The 18,497-nt window shown below is 46.8% G+C and overlaps 2 protein-coding genes across 4 annotated transcripts in view; one reads left to right on the top strand and one right to left on the bottom strand.

The window, feature by feature from the left end:
- Positions 1 to 2,221: 2,221 nt before the first annotated feature.
- Acp2 (acid phosphatase 2, lysosomal) lies at positions 2,222 to 9,413 on the top strand. Its single transcript, XM_050124263.1, has 11 exons — positions 2,222 to 2,389; positions 2,947 to 3,042; positions 3,545 to 3,631; positions 4,615 to 4,767; positions 4,869 to 4,967; positions 5,047 to 5,136; positions 5,583 to 5,715; positions 6,450 to 6,532; positions 6,637 to 6,743; positions 6,840 to 7,015; positions 8,466 to 9,413. Exons 1-11 carry the CDS (start codon positions 2,276 to 2,278, stop codon positions 8,597 to 8,599), a joined length of 1,272 nt encoding a protein of 423 aa, XP_049980220.1. The 5' UTR covers positions 2,222 to 2,275; the 3' UTR covers positions 8,600 to 9,413.
- A 149-nt stretch (positions 9,414 to 9,562) lies between these two features.
- Ddb2 (damage specific DNA binding protein 2) overlaps positions 9,563 to 18,497 on the bottom strand; it is a 36,708-nt gene continuing 27,773 nt past the window's right edge. The window contains exons 4-10 of one of the 3 annotated variants that reach the window (XM_050124262.1): positions 16,119 to 16,264; positions 14,628 to 14,727; positions 14,369 to 14,546; positions 13,776 to 13,918; positions 10,224 to 10,388; positions 10,040 to 10,085; positions 9,563 to 9,768 (exon numbers count right to left, since the gene is read on the bottom strand). In XM_050124262.1, the coding sequence (XP_049980219.1) occupies positions 9,704 to 9,768; positions 10,040 to 10,085; positions 10,224 to 10,388; positions 13,776 to 13,918; positions 14,369 to 14,546; positions 14,628 to 14,727; positions 16,119 to 16,264 (843 nt within the window). In that variant the 3' untranslated portion in view covers positions 9,563 to 9,703. Of the gene's footprint in view, positions 10,389 to 13,775; positions 13,919 to 14,368; positions 14,547 to 14,627; positions 14,728 to 16,118; positions 16,265 to 18,497 lie in introns of all 3 variants that reach the window. The other 2 variants (XM_050124260.1, XM_050124261.1) reach the window with 2 other exon arrangements.

Raw genomic sequence — 18,497 nt, 5'->3', positions numbered from 1 at the left:
AGGGTTTCTCTGTGTTGTCCTGGCTCTCCTAGAACTATGCCAGCCTGGCCTGGAGCTCAGCAACCCACCTGCCTCTGCCTCCTCAGTGCTGGAATTAAAACATGTGCCACCACAGCCCAGGGTATTTTATATTAAGGGGGTGGGCTGGTGAGATGGCTCAGTACAGAAGGGCACTTGCTGTCAAGCCTGACTACCCACATTGTGGGGGAGCATGGACTTCTGGGAGTTGTGACTGACCTCTACACATGCAACATACTCATAGACATTAAAAAAAAATGGACAACTAATTATATACCAATCAGAAGTCAGAACACTTACATTTCACACTAGGTGTGACAACATATGCTTTGGACATTTGGAGGTAAGGCAGGTCAGAGCTAGCCTAGGCCACATAGCGAGATCCTAATTCTATCTGAAAGGAAGGGAGGGAGAGAGGGCTAGAAGACTGCTTGGCTGGGCCATGCACACTTGCAATGCCAGCGTACAGCAGGCCGTATCAGAGGGTCTGTAGCAAAAGACAAATCACAACAAAAATCAAGCAAGTTTGAATTCTCTTAACTGTGTGAGCTTAGGCAAATCACTTCTCTCTGGGTTGACATCCTTATCTTATAAACCTATGGAGGATCTTTGTTAATCACGTGAGGTTATATGCAAAATTGTATTCTATGTTCATGTTTGGTCACTTTTTCTGAGGAAAGAGCTGATTTTTCATATGACTTATAAGGGAACCTGTAGTTAAGAAAGTTAAAAACTAGCTGGGTGTGGCTGTGCATGCCTTTAATCCCAGCACTCTGGAGGCAGAGGCGGGTTAATCTTTGCATTCACGGCCAGCCTGATCTAGAGTGGGTTCCAGGACAGTCAGGACAACACAGAGAAACCCTGCTTCGAAAAACAAAAACAACAAAACAAACAAAAGGCTGGAGGGATGGCTTAGTTGTTAAGAGAACTGGTTGCTCTCTTTTGGCCTGCGAGGGCACTGCACGCATCTCACAGGTACACAGGCAGGCAAAACACCCATTCACAGAAAGGTTTCTTTGTTTCTCTGTGTAGCCCTGGCTGTCCTGGAACTCACTCTGTAGACCAGGCTAGCCTCAAATTCAGAATTCTGCCTGCCTCTGCCCTCATGAGTGCTGGGACTAAAGAGGAGTGCCACCACCGCCTAGCTAGGGTTTGGGGCTTTTTGTGTTTTTGTTTTGTTCTTTAGTTAAAAACTAGTTTTCAAGCCCTGTTATTCTACTTCCTCAGTCTTTGTCAAGTGGAAGTAAAATTTAGGCACAATTTTATCTGGAGTCTGGGGACAGTAACAATTCTCTCAGACTTGGCAGATATACTGAGGTGGGCTTGCTTACAGTCAGAAGAGCTGCATCAAAAGCATACCAAGGGCCTAAGATCTGACCTGAAACTGTCATTATAAGGTTTGAAGTCACAAAATCTGGAAGCCAGACTGGCTACCTGCCCCTAAATCCTTAAGGCTAATGTCTGACTCTCATTCTGTGGGAAATCCAGTTACATACCTGAATCAAACTACAGCCCCAGCTGTCTGAAATTCCTCCCATGGGAATTCGGTGCAGTGGGTCTGGGAAATCTGAACAACCTATACAACCCAACTCCCCTTAGAGGAAACATGATGTTTTGAGCCTAATTTAATTTAGAAATGGACAAAGACAGGGAAGGCTGCAACTGGGGAGTGAGAGGGAAACTAAAGGTTTGTACAGGAAATGATGGTAGACTAGACCGGGCCATTCTCAGGGAGTCCAAAGGGCTGTTTACATGCAGTGCCCTGCACCCCAAACAAGTCCACTTAGGGAAACAGCCAGAGCCAAGACTCAAACTACACACAGAAGACAGGCACAGAAAGTGAGGTCCTATACTTCCCCCCAATTCTGCACCAGCTGAGGCTCCGGGATCACTCTCAGAAGCTTTCGAGGGAGGCGCTCGCTCCCCAGGTTAAGACCACGCCCAGGGCAAGCACCAGCCCGGTAGTGAAAGAGATAAGCTTGACCTAGGGCATTTACAAAAAAAAAAAAAGGGGGGGTGTCGTTAAGCCTTTTCAGTTCGAAATATTGCGCTACATTCCCCAGCTAGTCCATCACCGCCGATCGTAACCAACAAATTACGCCTTCATCCACCAGACACATATACACGCGCGGGTACGCGCGCACAAAGATGGCGAAGAATGCACTTCCGGCAAGTGTCCTTACGAATGCATCCGGGCGTCTGCAGCAGGTACCGCCCAAGGCGTTCCGGCCCCTTTGCTGCACAGCCAACAACGGTGATGGCGGGCAGACAGTCTGGTTGGAGCCAGGCAGCTCTTCTCCAGTTTCTTCTTGGCATGTGCCTAACGGTGATGCCACCTACCCAGGCCCGGAGTCTGCGCTTTGTTACCTTGGTAATGGGTGACTGAGTCACCGACGGGTTCTCCAAAGCTGAAAGGGCAAAGGGCGGCTATGCTAGTAGAAGGAGGGGTAGAGCCTGTGCTCTGGGGTCGGGGTCCTCACTTCTTAAGGAAAAAGAAAGAACTGATTTAGGAAGCAGTTGGCCTGTGGTGGATTGCCAGACTGGATTCAGAATTGATTTGGAGCCCTAGGCCATTTTGCATAACGGGGCGACCAAGTAATGTTGGGGTATATTCTTCCCGGGGATGATTCTTCCCAAGATGGGAATGTAATCAAAAGGTGGAGAGTCACCCATACAGACGACTTCGAAGATCTTTGCTTTCCCAGTCACTGCGGCCTCCTCCTCCAGAATGCATTGCTTGCACTACCTGTGCTTCTGGCTTTGCATGGCTTTGTTAGGAACCTTCTGAACTCGGGTTCTTTTTCCGTTACTTAGCGGAAAGGCTTCCAAGAGGGAGTGAGATTTGCTTTCCTACATTGGCAGAGGTGGGCCCTGTCCTTAGCCAGAAGACCCTTCTGACCCGTAGACAAACCATTGTTTTTAACTCAGCTGTATCGACATGGAGATCGGTCACCAGTGAAGACATATCCCAAGGACCCCTATCAGGAAGAGAAATGGCCCCAGGGTTTTGGTCAGCTAACCAAGGTGGGTCAGAGGCCAGAAACTTAGCCTCCCTAAACTGCTAGTTTTCCACATGGGTTCTTATGGACCAGATGTCTATTTTACTGTTGTTTTGTTTTTGGGTTTTGGAAGTCAAACCCAGGACCTTGTCTATGCTAAGCACACTGAACTATTTCTCTGGGTATGATCAGATTTCTTTTTTTAAAAAAGATTTATTGTGTGTACAGTGTTCTGTATGCCTGCACGCCAGAAGAGGGCATCAGGTCTCATTACAGATGGCTGTGAGCCACCATGTGGTTGCTGGAATTGAACTCAGGTCCTCTGGAAGAGCAGTGTTCTTAACCTCTGAGCCAGCTCTCTAGCCCCTATGACCAGATTTCTTAACAATACTCTGTGCCCGGGACAATATCATTAACAAGTGACCACTTAACTTCGCTCCTTGCCAAGGGAAGAATGCTTAAATGTCATAGGACCTGTGAGCCATCCCTTCCTTCTGGACTCCCTTAACCCTCAGGTTTGCCCACAGGAGGGGATGCTGCAGCACTGGGAGCTAGGCCAGGCTCTGAGGCAGCGCTACCATGGCTTTCTGAACACCACTTACCACCGACAAGAGGTAAGACTGGGAACTTGATCGGCAAGAGGAATGGGATTTTTGAATTATTTTCTGACCTTAGAGAATCTAAGAGTGAGGCTAGGCACTCTAGATTTCCTCTTGAAATTTTGGTCCATGAACAAAAATTTAAGAGCTGTCTAGAATACTGCTCTGGAGTCTGAATTGTCTCTGTCTGGGAAGAGACAAAACTGGCCAAGGGTCCAACTCTGGCATAGGCAGGGTCTGTAGCCATTGCTACATATATAGTAAGACCCTGTCTCAGGTTTGGGGGGGGGGGGGCAAATGTGTACCATAATGCCCAACAAGGACTTTTTTTTTTCAGAGTCAAGTTTGATATTTATTTAATCAATAATTTGGGTTATGGATGGGATGGGTAGTAGGGTGAAAGGAGGGTGGGAGGGAGGGAGGGAGGGAGTGAGTGAGAGAGAGAGAGAGAGAGAGAGAGAGAGAGAGAGAGAGATATAGATTGTGAAATGGGGAAAAGGGAGAGATAGAAGCTGCCTCTTCAAGAGAGAGACACAGAAAGGCAGGGCTCTGGTCATGATGGGAGACAAGCCAGGTATTAAAATCTCTCAGGAGGGCTGGAAAGATAGCCTAGAGGTTAAGAGCATTGACTGCTCTTCCAGAAGTCTTGAGTTCAATTCCCAGCAACCACATGGTGGCTCACAACCATCTGTAATGAGATCTAGTGCCTGCAGGTAGAACACTGTATACACAATAAATCAAATCTCTCAGATGTACCAAATGAGTGCTTTGGATGAACAGGAAGGAGGGTTTGAACTAGAGCCATTCCCACAGACTGGTGATAGCTCATAGCTCAGTGTTTGGGGCCTTGGGGAACAGGGAGTATCCAGGTAGGCTGTGTATGCATGGTAAGTTTAAAATGTGCTGAGTAACCATCCAGAACAGGTTTCCCCTGGGGCTCCAGTGAGAAGCCAGAGTGCTTCTGCACACAAAGAGAGATCTGTGTTGCCAATTTACAGGTTTATGTGCGAAGCACTGACTTTGACCGTACTCTCATGAGTGCTGAGGCCAACCTGGCTGGACTCTTCCCTCCCAATGAAGTGCAACGTTTCAACCCTAACATTTCATGGCAGCCCATCCCTGTTCACACTGTGCCCATCACTGAAGACAGGGTAAGACCGGCCAGGAGTGAGAGGACTGGAGTAGAGAAGGGACAACTATGATCGCGGCCTACTGATCCAGGCTTCTCTGCCTATTTCTCTTTAATTTGCAGCTGCTAAAGTTTCCGTTGGGTCCATGTCCCCATTATGAGCAGCTGCAGAATGAGACTCGGCAGACTCCAGAGTATAAGAATATGAGTATTCAGAATGCAGTAAGTGGGGGCTGAGGTGTAAGTCATCAGACTGCGCTTTACTCAGAACAGTATTGATCTCCTGATCCATTTTTCCTAGCAATTTCTGGACATGGTGGCCAATGAGACAGGGCTTATGAACCTGACCCTAGAGACCATCTGGAATGTGTATGACACACTCTTTTGTGAGGTGAGCTGACCAGGGTGCCTGTTGGGCTTACTCTTCTCTCCTCAGCAGGTCCAGATCTCTAGGGCAATAATTGAGCACATTGCTTGGCTACTGCCATCCCCACTGGGAAGGCGCAGCAAGCCAGTGCTTATGTAACCTGGGAACTTCCCTCCTGGGTAAAAAGAACCTCAGAGTGGGAAATGGTTTACTAGTTGTCAGCACTCTGTATCCTTCTCCATCTCGCTCAGTACCGTGAGATTTCTCTCTGCTGAGGCTGCTCTTCATGCTTGAGCTCCCTTTCCCATGCCCTGCTGTCTGCCATGTTTGCAATAGCCCCTCTTCCTCACCTCTGCTCTCCTCTTCCTCCCTCACACACACAGGCACCTTCCCCACCTGGGGAAGAAAGCCACCCCTGGAGAGGCTCTGGCCTAGGCCTAGGGAGCTAACCTGCCCGCTGCGATACACAGCAAACACATGGGCTGCTCCTGCCGCCCTGGGCCTCACCCCAAACCGTGCAACGTCTGAGCCAGCTAAAGGACTTCAGCTTCCTCTTCCTCTTCGGGATCCACGAGCAAGTACAGAAGGCCCGACTTCAGGGTGGTGAGTGACACAAACAGCATGTCACTACCCTCCCCAAAACTCCAGCATTAAAAACCTACTGTGGGAGCTTCTCACACACTATTCTGCCTAAGACAATTCTCTGCTCTTTTAAAAACAAATCTCCCCTCTGCCATCCCTGCTGGTCACCCAAATCTCCTGGTTCTCTACTATTCCGCCTGAGTCACAGTCTCACTATGTAGCTCCAGCCAGGCCAGCCCCAAACCACAGAGATCCACCTGTCTCTGCCTTCTGATTCCTGGGATTAAAGGTGTGCCACCACATCTGGCCTGCCATGCCAGAGACCCTTTCTCTTTCCTAACCACATGCCTCCCTGCAGAGACCTGCTAAGGCCCTTGGAGAAAAGGCCGAGGGCAATGCATGTGTCAGTTGCTTCATTTAAGCATTCAAGGGTATGCGTTCTCAAACCTTTGACATTGCAGTCATTTTCAGAACCTGCATACAGCAGTTGCCCTGGCATGCCCACCATCTCAGGTGCTGGGAAGCATTCATACTGTTAAAGCAGTCATGATCAGGGCCTCCTAGCTCAAGTTTTTGCACCTGAGTCTTAAGTACTACTAACCTGCTTTATCTGTGTCCCTTGTAGACTTGACAGTTCTTAGCAGTGGGCGGTGCAGAGTTGCCTGGGTTGGTGACTAGACTAAGACTAGCGGGTGGTCAGAAAAGCGGATCAGCAACAGTTCAGGACACCGACACTTGGGATTTCTCTTCTTCAGGAGTTCTGCTGGCTCAGATACTGAAGAACCTTACACTCATGGCGACCACCTCTCAATTCCCTAAGCTTCTGGTTTACTCTGCGGTAAGCTCCAAATCCCTAACACTTTGGTGTCCAACCAGGAATTGGGTATTTTCCCGATTCCATTCCTGGGAGGCAGAGGAGCAAACAACCCTTCTCCCTTACAGCATGATACTACCCTTGTTGCTTTGCAAATGGCACTGAATGTCTACAATGGGAGACAAGCTCCCTACGCTTCCTGCCACATGTTTGAACTGTATCAGGAAGATGATGGGTAAGTGGAACTACCAGGGTGTTCCCTGAAGGCAGCCCAGAGACTCCATCCTGGGCATGGTGAGCATCCCCCATCTTGCCTCCTGTTAACTCTCAGGAATTTCTCAGTTGAGATGTACTTTCGGAATGACAGTAAGAAGGCACCCTGGCCTCTGATCCTGCCTGGCTGCCCTCACCGCTGCCCACTGCAGGACTTCCTTCGCCTCACAGAGCCTGTCATACCCAAGGACTGGCAGAAGGAGTGCCAGCTCATAAGTGACACTGCAGACACAGGTGAGCTGCCACCTGCTTCTGTGCTAATGTCCTGGGCCAGCCGTCTTCCGCCCTTGCCTGGACAGCCTCTTCAACCCTAGTACTGTATTTATATACTCTCCCCGTTCCTCACCCTCCTTGTCCTGCTACATCTACCAGCTTACCTGCTTGTATAAGCTAGTGGTCAAGTCCAGCCTCCACTTAGACTGTGTTGGTCTCTTCTCCCCTTCATCGGGAATATGCTCCCCTCTCTACTGGATCACTCCCATTGCAAAGCGTAACAGACTTCTAAGACTCACTTTCTCTCTGTGATCCCTCTGGGTAAAAATCTTCAAAGAGTTACCTACATTCTGGCTTTACTTCCTCAGACTGACTTGAAACAGTGGTGTCACCTTTTACTGTGATGACCGATTTAGTCAGCTTCTCTCCTTCCTTAAACGTTTTCTGAGTGCTGCAGACAAGGCTTAGTGGCAGAAGCCATGGCTACTATTTTTGAAACCCTGGATTCATTCCCTACCCAGCACTGCAAAACAGTAACATTTCCATGACTTCTGGTCTTCACTTTTAACTTCCTTCATGGTTTTCTCTTCACTGAACAATGAATGGCCTGAGGCTTGTCCCTAGCTCTTTTCCTATCTAAAACCTAGCTCTTTTCCTATCCTAAAACCACATGGCTCCCCTACCTCATCACCATGGTAAGTTAAGTTCCACTTGTGTGGTATGACTTACAGATTTATGGCTGCTGCTGACTTGAGGCCTTTTTTTTTTTTTTTTTTTTTTTTGGTTTTTCGAGATAGGGTTTCTCTGTGGTTTTGGAGCCAGTCCTGGAACTAGCTCTTGTAGACCAGGCTGGTCTTGAACTCACAGACATCCGCCTGCCTCTACCTCCCGAGTGCTGGGATTAAAGGCGTGCGCCACCACCGCCCGGCTCTCCAGTGATATCTTCTTGCTGAATCCAGAACCCCAATCCTACTTCAATATCAGGCCCTTTTGTACTTGCTTGTGTGCCTATGCCCCCACCCTGTGGCACTCTACTCTCAGATCTGTTTTACTTGTTTGTTTTCCGAGACAGGGTTTCTCTGTAGCTTTGGAGCCTCTCCTGGAACTAACTCTTGTAGACCAGGCTGGCCTCGAACTCACAGAGCTCTGCCTGCCTTTGCCTCCCAAGTGCTGGGATTAAAGGTGTGTGCCACTACCGCCTGGCCTGTTTTACTTCTTGACTCCTGGTCTCTGCTCCTGTTTCCTCAGTGATTTCTTTTCTGAGTAACTTACCTTGCTCATATAACATCACTAATGTGTCATTACCATCAAATGCTTGTTTACTAGAATGTGAACGCCATAAGAGCAGACTGTCTTGACCACCTTTGTAGATGCATGTTTTGTCCAGACAGGACCTGGCATGGGGTAGTGCTCTGTTTGTATCTGTCTGATGAATACTAATGTTACCTTTCTTTTTCCCTCCCCTGCCCAGAGGTGATTGTGGCCTTGGCTGTCTGTGGCTCCATCCTCTTCCTTCTAATAGTGTTGCTCCTCACTGTCCTCTTCCGGATGCAGGCTCAGCCTCCTGGCTACCACCATGTTGCAGACAGGGAAGACCATGCTTGACAACCACTCAGTCCCCTTCCTCTGCTTCCTAGGGGAGGTGAGCTGATCCTCCCTGATTACCTAAGCCCAGATGAATGAGTGAGGCTCTCCTGGGCTGTGAACCTGTGACTCACCATCTACACACCTGGTGTTTACCATGCGCTGTGCTGGACACTGGCTCTCTCCAGATGGGATCTGTCTCTCCTAAACTCCCTAAGGACCTGAGATACAGACTAGGATTCAGTTTCCACTCAGGACCTGGGATACAAAAAACAAAACTGAAGCCGGTGCTTGACCTTCCTTGCTCTTTGTCTTCTAGCCCAACCTTTGGAAAATGGCATAGAGGACATTGTCCCTTGGTACTTTTTTTTAGAGGCAAAAACTGCAAATCACTGGGAGTGTAAATTGTGGCTGTCAAAGAACTGGGTCATCCAACAGCGGAGTTTCCCTGTGGCTGAGGCTACTGTTAGTGTCAACCCTTGGCTTGAGCAGGGTCTCGGGCAGGTCTGAAAGATTATGTGTACTGTACCTGGATGAGTGGGAAGACACAGGCAGGAGAGAGACACATCATGAAGTGAGTCTCCCGCATCTGGGCTGGGCTCTTCAGACCTGAACTGGACTTGTTTAGGGCTGCAGGGACTCGGAAGAAATGAAGGTCTGACTGAGTGCTGGCTCTGTGCCTTTCTTGTCTCCCTCACTCTGACACCCAAGCAGCACTCTTACAGGTTGTGCTAGGTCTGCTCAGAAGCCCAGCTGCTTTGGGTTTTTTAGTTGGTGTACAAAGGAAATGCTTTTATTGGCCATGTAAAGACTGAACATAAATTTTAAGAAATTCCCTGGTTATTCTGCTACCACACATCAGGAAAAAGAAAAGTACCTTGGCTTCTAGGATAAACTTAGCTCCAGTCTAAAGACAGCAGGGACCCTTAGCGCAGGACCTCTGCTCCTTTTTCTGGAGCAAAATCTAGAGCAATAACATGGCAATATCTTAGTCCCACAGTATCCCACGTCACAAGTGCCCCTACTCCAACCCTGGGTACGTCTGGTCCCTTAACAAACAGTTGCCTCTTCTCACAGAACTTCTTCCCACGTGTGGGGTCCAGGTGTTGCTGTCTCATGCCCTCTTCATTGTCTTTTGTGATGTTCATGTGCCCTGGCTTCCTCTTGGTTCCAAATGAGAATATGATAGCCTAGAAGAAAAAAGAAGTCTGACTGACACCTTCTGTTACTGGTCTCAGAGCTTGGGGCTGTCACGGGGAGCTAGCAGACTGAATAATATCCTCACACTGTCATGACTAACATAAAGCCAGATGAGTGATCTGGGCCAGAGACAACTGTCTCCCAGATTTCTTTATCGCCTATGCCCTGGGATGAATAGGGCAGGGCTAGAGTGAATTTAGCCTCTTTTGAAACCTAGGGATAGGGTCAGACTTAGTCTCAGATACAGTTGCTTTTACTCACCCATGGCAGTGGCCAGTGTGTCCCCCATAGGATTGAACTCATTGAGCTGCAAAGGTAAGAATTTCAGTGTGAAAGTGGGGTGAAGGCAGTACAGAGGCAACAGGGTACATGGGGATACATTCTGATCAGAAAGATAGCTCAACTCCCTGCTTCCTCCCATCACTGTTTGAAGGTTCAGTCTCACCGAAGTGATACCAGAATATCCTGGATCATAGAGCTGGCACATCATCTTCCCCGAGTCTCCATCAAACACATCTATTGTCCTTAGTTCATAAGGAACACAACTTTTGAAATTAGGGTCTGGGTATCGGCCCACAACGATGAGGTTGTGCCTCGGATGCCAGGATGCCTAGGAAATGAGAGAGGTTGGTCAGAACATAAAGAGACATCAGTATTCTTGAAGCCAGGGGAGATGGCCCAGTTGGTAATAGGCTTGCCACACAGGTGGACCCAGGCAGAAATCTTGTCATGATGCACCTGTAATCATACCTGGGGAGGTGGAGACAGGACACCTGGGACTTGCTAGCCATCTAGTCCAGCCAAATCAGTGAGAGACCCCATCTCAAAAATAAGTGGGGAACAGCTGAAGAAGATACCTGATGTCAACCTCTGGCCTCAACATACAAAATATTCTTTAAGGGCTGGATATTTAGTTCTGTGGCAGAGTACTTATTACATAGCATACACAAGACTGTGTGTTTGGTCCCAGCCTCACACATACACACTCTCTCTCTCTCTGCATATTTTTCCCAATTTTTTAACTACTAATAAGGCCAATAAGAACCCAATACCTCATATAACACAAACATGAGGGCCATCTGGATGATTCAATAGATAAATGCATCTGACCCCAACCAAGCGTGATAACCTGAGTTTGATCCCTGGGGCCTATGTGGCGGGAGGGGAAAAGCAAATCTGACCACTTTGCCTACTGTGGCATGAGTATACAGGCATGAAATGAATGAAAGTGGGCTTAATTTTCTAAAGATCTCTCTGTGTAGCCCTGGCTGTCCTGGAACTTCCTCTGTAGATCAGGCTAGCCTTGAACTCACGGAGATCTACTTGTCTCTGTCTGGAATAAAGGTGTGGGCCTTCACTGCCCAGCTTCTATTTTACTTATTTTTTATTTTTTTAGATTTATTATGTATACACTGTTCTACCTGCATGAATGCCTACACACCAGAAGAGGGCTCAAGATCTCATTATAGATAGTTGTAAGCCAACATGTGGTTGCTGGCAATTGAACTCAGGACCTCTGGAAGAGCAGCCAGCACTCTTAACTTCTGAGCCATCTCTCCAGCCCATATTTTTTTTTTTTTTTTGAATAGTGTCTTACTCTGAGTACTCTTGGTTGTCTTGGAACTTGCTCTGTAGATCAGGATGGCCTTAAACTACTGGGATTAAACACATGCCCCAGCTGGGTGGGTGGTGGTGGTAGTGGCAGCAGTGCACACCTTTAATCCCAGCACTTGGGAGGCAGAAGCAGGTGGATCTCTGTGAGTTCGAGGCCAGCCTGTTCTACAGAACGAGTTCCAGGACCCTGTGTGGAAAAACAAAAACAGAAGAAGGGGGAAAATGTGCGCACCATCTGATTAAGATTTATTTTATGTGTATGAGTGCTTTGGTTGCATGTATATAAGTGTACTGCATGTGCAGCTGGTACCTGCAGAGGCCAAAAGAGGGCACTGGATCATCTGGAACTGGAGTTACAGACAGTTGTGTGTTGCTATGTAGGTGCTCGGAATTGAACCCAGGTCCTCTGCAAGAGCAGCACTGAGCCATCTCTCCCACTCCTCTCTTGCATTTTCTTAAGGTCATACCAACTTGGGCATTTTTGTTTTGTTATTGTTAGTTTGTTTGTCTGTTTTGCAATTCTGGGGACTGAACCCAGGACCTTGTGCATACTAGGCAAGGGCTTTACCACTAAACACCTCTGGCTCTTAACAAATGTTAAGACTAACATAGGTTAAAAAAAAAAGACTAACATAGTTAAACCTAAGAGATAAGCCTCTAGGAAATAACACCAAATAGGATTAGGTTCTTAAGTGACTCTACAACTGATCCTTCTCTACCCACAGATAACAAAGACTTAGATGTGCAGTCCGAGTAGAAAGGGGGAAGAAAGAAAACATGCATTCCTTGATTCACATTATTCAAAACAGATCTGTCAGTTATTGGTGTGACTTATTTTCAAAACAGTTCTTAATTATTTTGTACCGTATAACCCCAGCAGTCCTCAAATCTGCAATCCTTCCTCAACCTAAAGTGCTAGGATTATAGGTGTGTGCTCCATGCATGGCTTCAAGGCAGTTTTGAAGGAAGAAAGACAAAAACAAAAGAAGAGGGAGAGACAATTGGGCTGGAGAGACAACTCAATGACTAAGAGCACTGGCTGCTCTTTCAGGACGGGTTTCCTAGCACATAAAACATCAGCTCACAACCATCTGTAACTCCAGTTCCAGGGGACCTCATGCCATCTTCTGACCTCTAAGGACACAAGGTGTGCACATGGTACACAGATATACATGCAGGTAAAATACTCATACACAACAAATAAATAAACAGTAATTAAGAATAGAATTAGTACATGCTTAGAAGTAGTTGCAAAAACTTGACAGGTGGATGTTGGCATCAGTGGACGTGATGGGATGAGGACACAGCCTATTGAGAGCAATAACTGACCTTGAACTCCTGACGCTCCTGCTTCTACCTTCAGGTACTAGGATTACCAATGAGTACCACTACACCTGTTCTCATGTGCCCACCCCCTTCCCTAAGGTACTGTTCATGCTATATGGAAGTTCTCTACCTTTCAGCAACATCCCCAGAAAAATCTTTGTGTGTGTGTGTGTGTGTGTGTCAGGATATCAATGTAGTCATGGCTAGTTTTGAACCAAACCATAGATCCACCTGGCTCTGCCTCCCAATTGCTAAGATTAAAGGCATGAGCCACAGCACCTGGTTTCAGAAATTTTTTGTTTTTGTTTGTTGTTTCTCTGTGTAGCTGTCCTGGAACACTCTCTGTAGACCAGGCTGGCCTTGAACTAATAGAGATCACCTGCATCTACCTCCTGAGTAGAATGATCTGAAGTATGTGGGATACTAAGTTGTCTCTTAAGTACTTACCAAGTGCTAGGCATGGTGCCCAATGTTTTATGTACCCTGACTCATCCTCACAAAACCCTATTCTCTCTTACAGATGAAACAGAGGTCTAAATCAGGAAACTAAGAGTCTTATTTCTACTATTAGGGACCACTTATACCTGCAAGACAATCCAAGGTTTGGCTAACTTATGGGTCAGCTGCACACATAGGTAAATCAAACAGAAGGCAGAACAAAGGAGGTCAAGGTCATAGAAAATGTCCATAGTAAGATCAACATCGGGCTGAAAAGCTTAGGAAATTAGCTTATCAAATACACTAAGAAAACTAAGGTGATTGGTGTGGATGGTGGTGCCTGCCTTTAATACACAGCACTTGGGAGACAGAAACAGGTGATCTCTACTAGGTCAGACTAGCCTGGTCTATGGAGCAAATTCCAGTCCAGCCTGGGCTACTATAAGACCCTACCTAAACTCTGAATGGAATTACAGAAATGGGATAAAAGGAGCAGACAGAGCCAAAGGATTAAGGGAAAGACAACATCTGAGATTGTAGGCTGCATATGTGACCCTTTCCCCAGCTTGGCAAAATCTGGCCCATTCCCATAATCACAGACCTTCCTTTTGTCACTCACCTTGATGGGTGTAAGGTGCTGAAAATGACGATGCGGGTGGGAGATTAGGCTCAGGGGGCTGTCCCACTGGGAGGCAGAGTAAACCCGAATCTCACTGTTCTGGTCAGTAGTCAGGAGCCGGGCTCCATCCAGGCTGAAACAGGCTGACAGAATGAAAAGCAGGAAACTGAAGGAACCTTACCGTAAGCCTGGTGCCCTGCCTGACCTTCTAGATCAATCTGAAACTGAAGGAACCTTACCGTAAGCCTGGTGCCCTGCCTGACCTTCTAGATCAATCTGAAACTGAAGGAACCTTACCGTAAGCCCTGGTACCCTGCCTGACCTTCTAGATAAGGGTAGGAGGGGTCAATCTGAAACTGAAGGAACCTTGCCGTAAGCCCTGGTGCCCTGCCTGACCTTCTAGATAAGGGTAGGAGGGGTCAATCTGGACTATGAACTACAATAGTGTAGAAACTCCACACCATCAAAGGTGCGGCCCAAGCCAGAAAGGGTCTTAAACGTCAGCTTAGTAAGGATGGAGTAAAGGGTTGAGCTAGGGACCAGTGATGAGAAGGACAGGGCCTATTAGAGAGATGAAGTTTGGGATGTCATACCTGCATTGACGGGATGCCTGTGAGGCAGTGAGTAGAGGAAGCTGGTTTTCCCTTTAATTTGGCGCAGGTCCCAGATTTTCACTGTTTGATCTATGGAGGCTGTGGCAAGAAGCCAATCACAGCAGGGATTCAGGGCCACGTGGGCTACTTTCTTTTTGTGCATTCTGAGATTCCAAAGCTGCAGAGAAAAATTTCGTTCAGGTGTAGACACAGAACCAAAGGGGGATTAGGGGGTGGGAGCGTGCCACATAGTACCCACCTCCTTGCCATCTGTGTTCAGCAGGATCACGTGTCCCATATTGTCTCCTGTGACCACCACTCGGCTCTTGGCAGAAACATCAAGGCTGCAAAACCAGACCCTAGAGGGAGAGAGTGCTCTGAGACAGACTGAGGTCCAGTATCTAACAGGCATTCAATGAGTATTTGTTGAATCAATGAGTAATTGTCTGGCTATAAATTTCTGGTGAAGGACACTCAGCCTTGTCTACTATGCAGAAGATAGGAGTGAGTGTGACAGAACTCGGAAATGTGTCCAATTATTGCTGGGCCCAGAATTCTCTGCTAGTCCCCGAAGCAGCCAAATCTAGAGCTATAAAGCAAATCCAAAGGCTGTTTGCTCCCCACAGCCCAGGTTCTGAAGAGGCCTTATTGATCGTTCTCATGCTCATTACTCTTCACTCTTTGGGCCAAAGGAGATGACAAACAGAACAGGAACTGTCCAGCTCTGCTCCTCACAGGGGGCTACAAGAGAACACCTGCCTCTTCCCAAGCATTTAGGAAAAATCAAACACAACCAGAAACCTTTTCCTCTTGAAAGCATAAAGAGACTAGGAAGAGGGCTACTTCAAGTAGAAAAACACAAGATCTCCTGAGTAAACTGGCAGCATGGGGACCTTGGGAGAGGGTTGAAGGGGAGGGGAGAGGTAGGGAGGGGAGCAGATAAAAATGTAGAGCTCAATAACAATTAATGATAATAATAATTTAAAAAAGCTACTTCATGGGTCCTGATTCACAGCCAGAACTGGAGTCTAGCCAGTCCCTTGTCCTGACGGTGTGCTTCTCAGTCTCGTGGGGCAGCCCAGAGCAACACTGAGCTGGTTAAACTCACTGCACACCCTCACTCTTCATCCCTTACAGAACTGCGCCTCCGGCGAGATTTCTCCAGGGACTTGTTCTTAGAGAGTTCTTCTACCCATTAACATTTCCACCAAGAAAACATACAGCCATACCCCAAAAAATAGAGGGTAATAAAACTGCATTTCTTTCTTTCCTTTCTTTCTAAGACAGGCCCTCACTATGTAGTTCTGGCTGGCCTGACACTCACTCTGTAGACCAGGCTGACCTTGAACTCATAGTAGTCCACCCAGCCTTTGCCTCCCAAGTGCTGGCATTAAAGGCATGTGCTACCATACATGACTAAACTTCAGTTTTAATTCCTGCTCTACTCTGTAAATGCTTTCTAAGCAAATGCCCTGTTGACTTATCCAGTGAAAGTATAGGCCCAGTTCAATATGGACATGAGTTACAGAAGTGATTACACCGTTTCCTCAAGGACAAGTGCCAAGAATCCAGAACTCTTTCTTAGGGCAAGGACCCACCTGGGCCAAAGTCAGGGCAGCCATCTAAGGAAGAAAAGGAGTGGTACAAAGTGGCTAACACCCCATCTTCCCTGTGTCCGGGCTGGGTACGTTCTCTGCAGAACTGCATCTTGAGCATGGAAGTCATTTCCCTTACTAGTTAAACTACTCACTTGCAACAGTTTGACCTGGTATAAACTTGCAGAGTGTTGCCTGTAAAATCCTGCAGCCTGGTTGTTCCCTCCATTGAGGAAGCAAAAAATTGGTTCGAATTGAGATGGTTAAACTTCAGCCCAGTGATGCTTCCTCCAGCTCCCATCTAATATGAGGAAGGAAAAAGCCAGTGAGTGATGATGAGGCAAGCAAGGAGCCAGGCCTGGGCACACAAACAGCACTAAGGCAGAAACACAGGTCAGCGCAGATATCTGATGTTAGAATATTCTTTATTTTTTTAAGGCTTTATTTTCACTTTTATATTTTCAAATAAGAGGCAGTAAACATAACTGGTTTTGGTACACAGTTCTGTGAATTTCAACACTGACAATGAATAGCCTACCCAACCCCAGAATTAAGATGCTGAAACATTCTATTAATCCCACAAAAACTCCCTCGTACTCTCCTATTCTATCACACTTACCCACTTTAATTTAACCCCTGGAAATCAGCTCAGAAAAATGGTGGGGTTTGGAGAGCGGGAACCCGCCCCCCCACCCCATGTTCTTCCAGACATTGCAGGCAGTGGTGACACACTGTGAAGAGCCTAGAGACAGCAAGTGTTAGAGCCCTTGCCTAGGAAGCACAAGGCCATGGGTTTGATCCCCCAAAGGGCTTACCTTATTAAATACTCCCTATAGAGGCTAGAGAGATGGCTTAGTGGTCAAGAGCATCTACTGCTCTTCCAGGACTAGAGTTCAGTTCCTAGCACTCACATAGGACGGCTCCAGCGGATCCAATGCCCTCTTCTGGCCGCTGCAGGTACTCCCATAGATGTGTCATATACATACAGACACACAAATATATGTAAATAAATACATAAAGATAAAATATTAAAAAAACAGACATTCCCAGGCAGAGATAGGCAGTTCCCAGGCAGAGATAGTTCATGGTCTACCTGGTCTACATAGTGAGTTCCAGGACAGCCAGAGCTAATAGACTGTCTCAAATAAATAAAATAAAATAAGACACACAAATAAGAGGTGAAGCTGGGTGGTGGCAGCGCACACCTTTAAGGAGACAAAGGCAGGTGGATTTCTGTGAATTTGAGGCCAGCCTGGTCTTACAGAGCAAGTTCCAGAACAGCCAAGGCCGTCTCAAAGAAACTGTCTCAAAAAACCATAATAATAATAACAACACTAATAATAAATAAATAAATAACAAAAAAAGAGCTGATTTTATTTATACCAAGCACTGTTTTAAGAACTTGGCATCAAGCCAGGTGTTGGTGGCGCAGGTCTTTAATTCCAGCACTTGGGAGGTAGAGGCAGGCAGATCTCTGTGAGTTCAAGACCAGCCTGGTCTACAAGAGCTAGTTCTAGGACAGGCTCCAAAGCTACAAAGAAACCCTGTCTCAAAAAACCACAGACACACACGCACACACAAAGAACTTGGCATCATCAGAAGATCCTTCTCTACTTCCTTCTTATACTGCTGCAATTCAGACTTTGAACAAGGTCGCCAATATAACAAACACTTAACTGACTTCTGATTTAACATACTGACATGTTCTCTCTATTTTTTTTTTTTTTAAAAAAAAACAGGGTCTCTTAATGTAGACCTGGCTGTCCTCAAACTCAGAGATCAGCCTACCTTTGCTGCAATTAGACTTACAGGCACGCACCACCACTCCCAGCTGTAAGAACATTCTAGCCCAGTGTCCGTTGTCTGCTAGTAAGAGAATCGACTGTTCCCACTAGTTGACCAGGTTTTACTATTCCAAGACATCACCATTGCCCCATTCCTCTCTCCTGCCTGTGGAATGACCTCTTTACCCTATTTGGGCCCCAACTCTGTTGCTAAGCTACCATTCTGATACTACCTGTATCATCCATCTCAACTTAATGGGCTCCAGAAATTGACCTGAGGCCATTGTGGCCTCCCTGCTATGTAAATGTCTCTCATTTGCCCCTACCTAATGATTTTTGGGTTCAACTCTTCAGAAAGGTAAGGAAAGAAAAGGAGGAGAAAAAAGAATGCCAATCTTGAAAGACCCACTCACTAAAAAGAGTAAATAATTTTTAAAATTTATTTTATTTATTATGTATACAACATTCTATCTGCATACATGCCCACATGCCAGAAGAGGGTGCCAGATCTCATTATGGATGGTTGTGCGCCACCATGTGGTTGTTGGGAATTGAACTCAGGACCTCTGGAAGAACTGCTAGTGCTCTTAACTGCTGAGCCATCTCTCCAGCCCAATAATTTATTTTTTTTAATATTTATTTATTTATTATGTATACAATATTCTGTCTGTGTGTATGTCTGCAGGCCAGAAGAGGGCACCAGACCTCATTCCAGATGGTTGTGAGCCACCATGTGGTTGCCGGAAGTTG

The sequence above is a fragment of the Alexandromys fortis genome, unplaced genomic scaffold (assembly GCF_014885135.2).
Source record: "Alexandromys fortis isolate MF-2015 unplaced genomic scaffold, M_Fortis_MF-2015_v1.1 scaffold_222, whole genome shotgun sequence".
In the NCBI taxonomy this organism is placed as follows: domain Eukaryota; kingdom Metazoa; phylum Chordata; class Mammalia; order Rodentia; family Cricetidae; genus Alexandromys; species Alexandromys fortis.
Note: the sequence above shows the minus strand (reverse complement) of the source record. Positions and strands in the feature narration are given on the sequence as shown.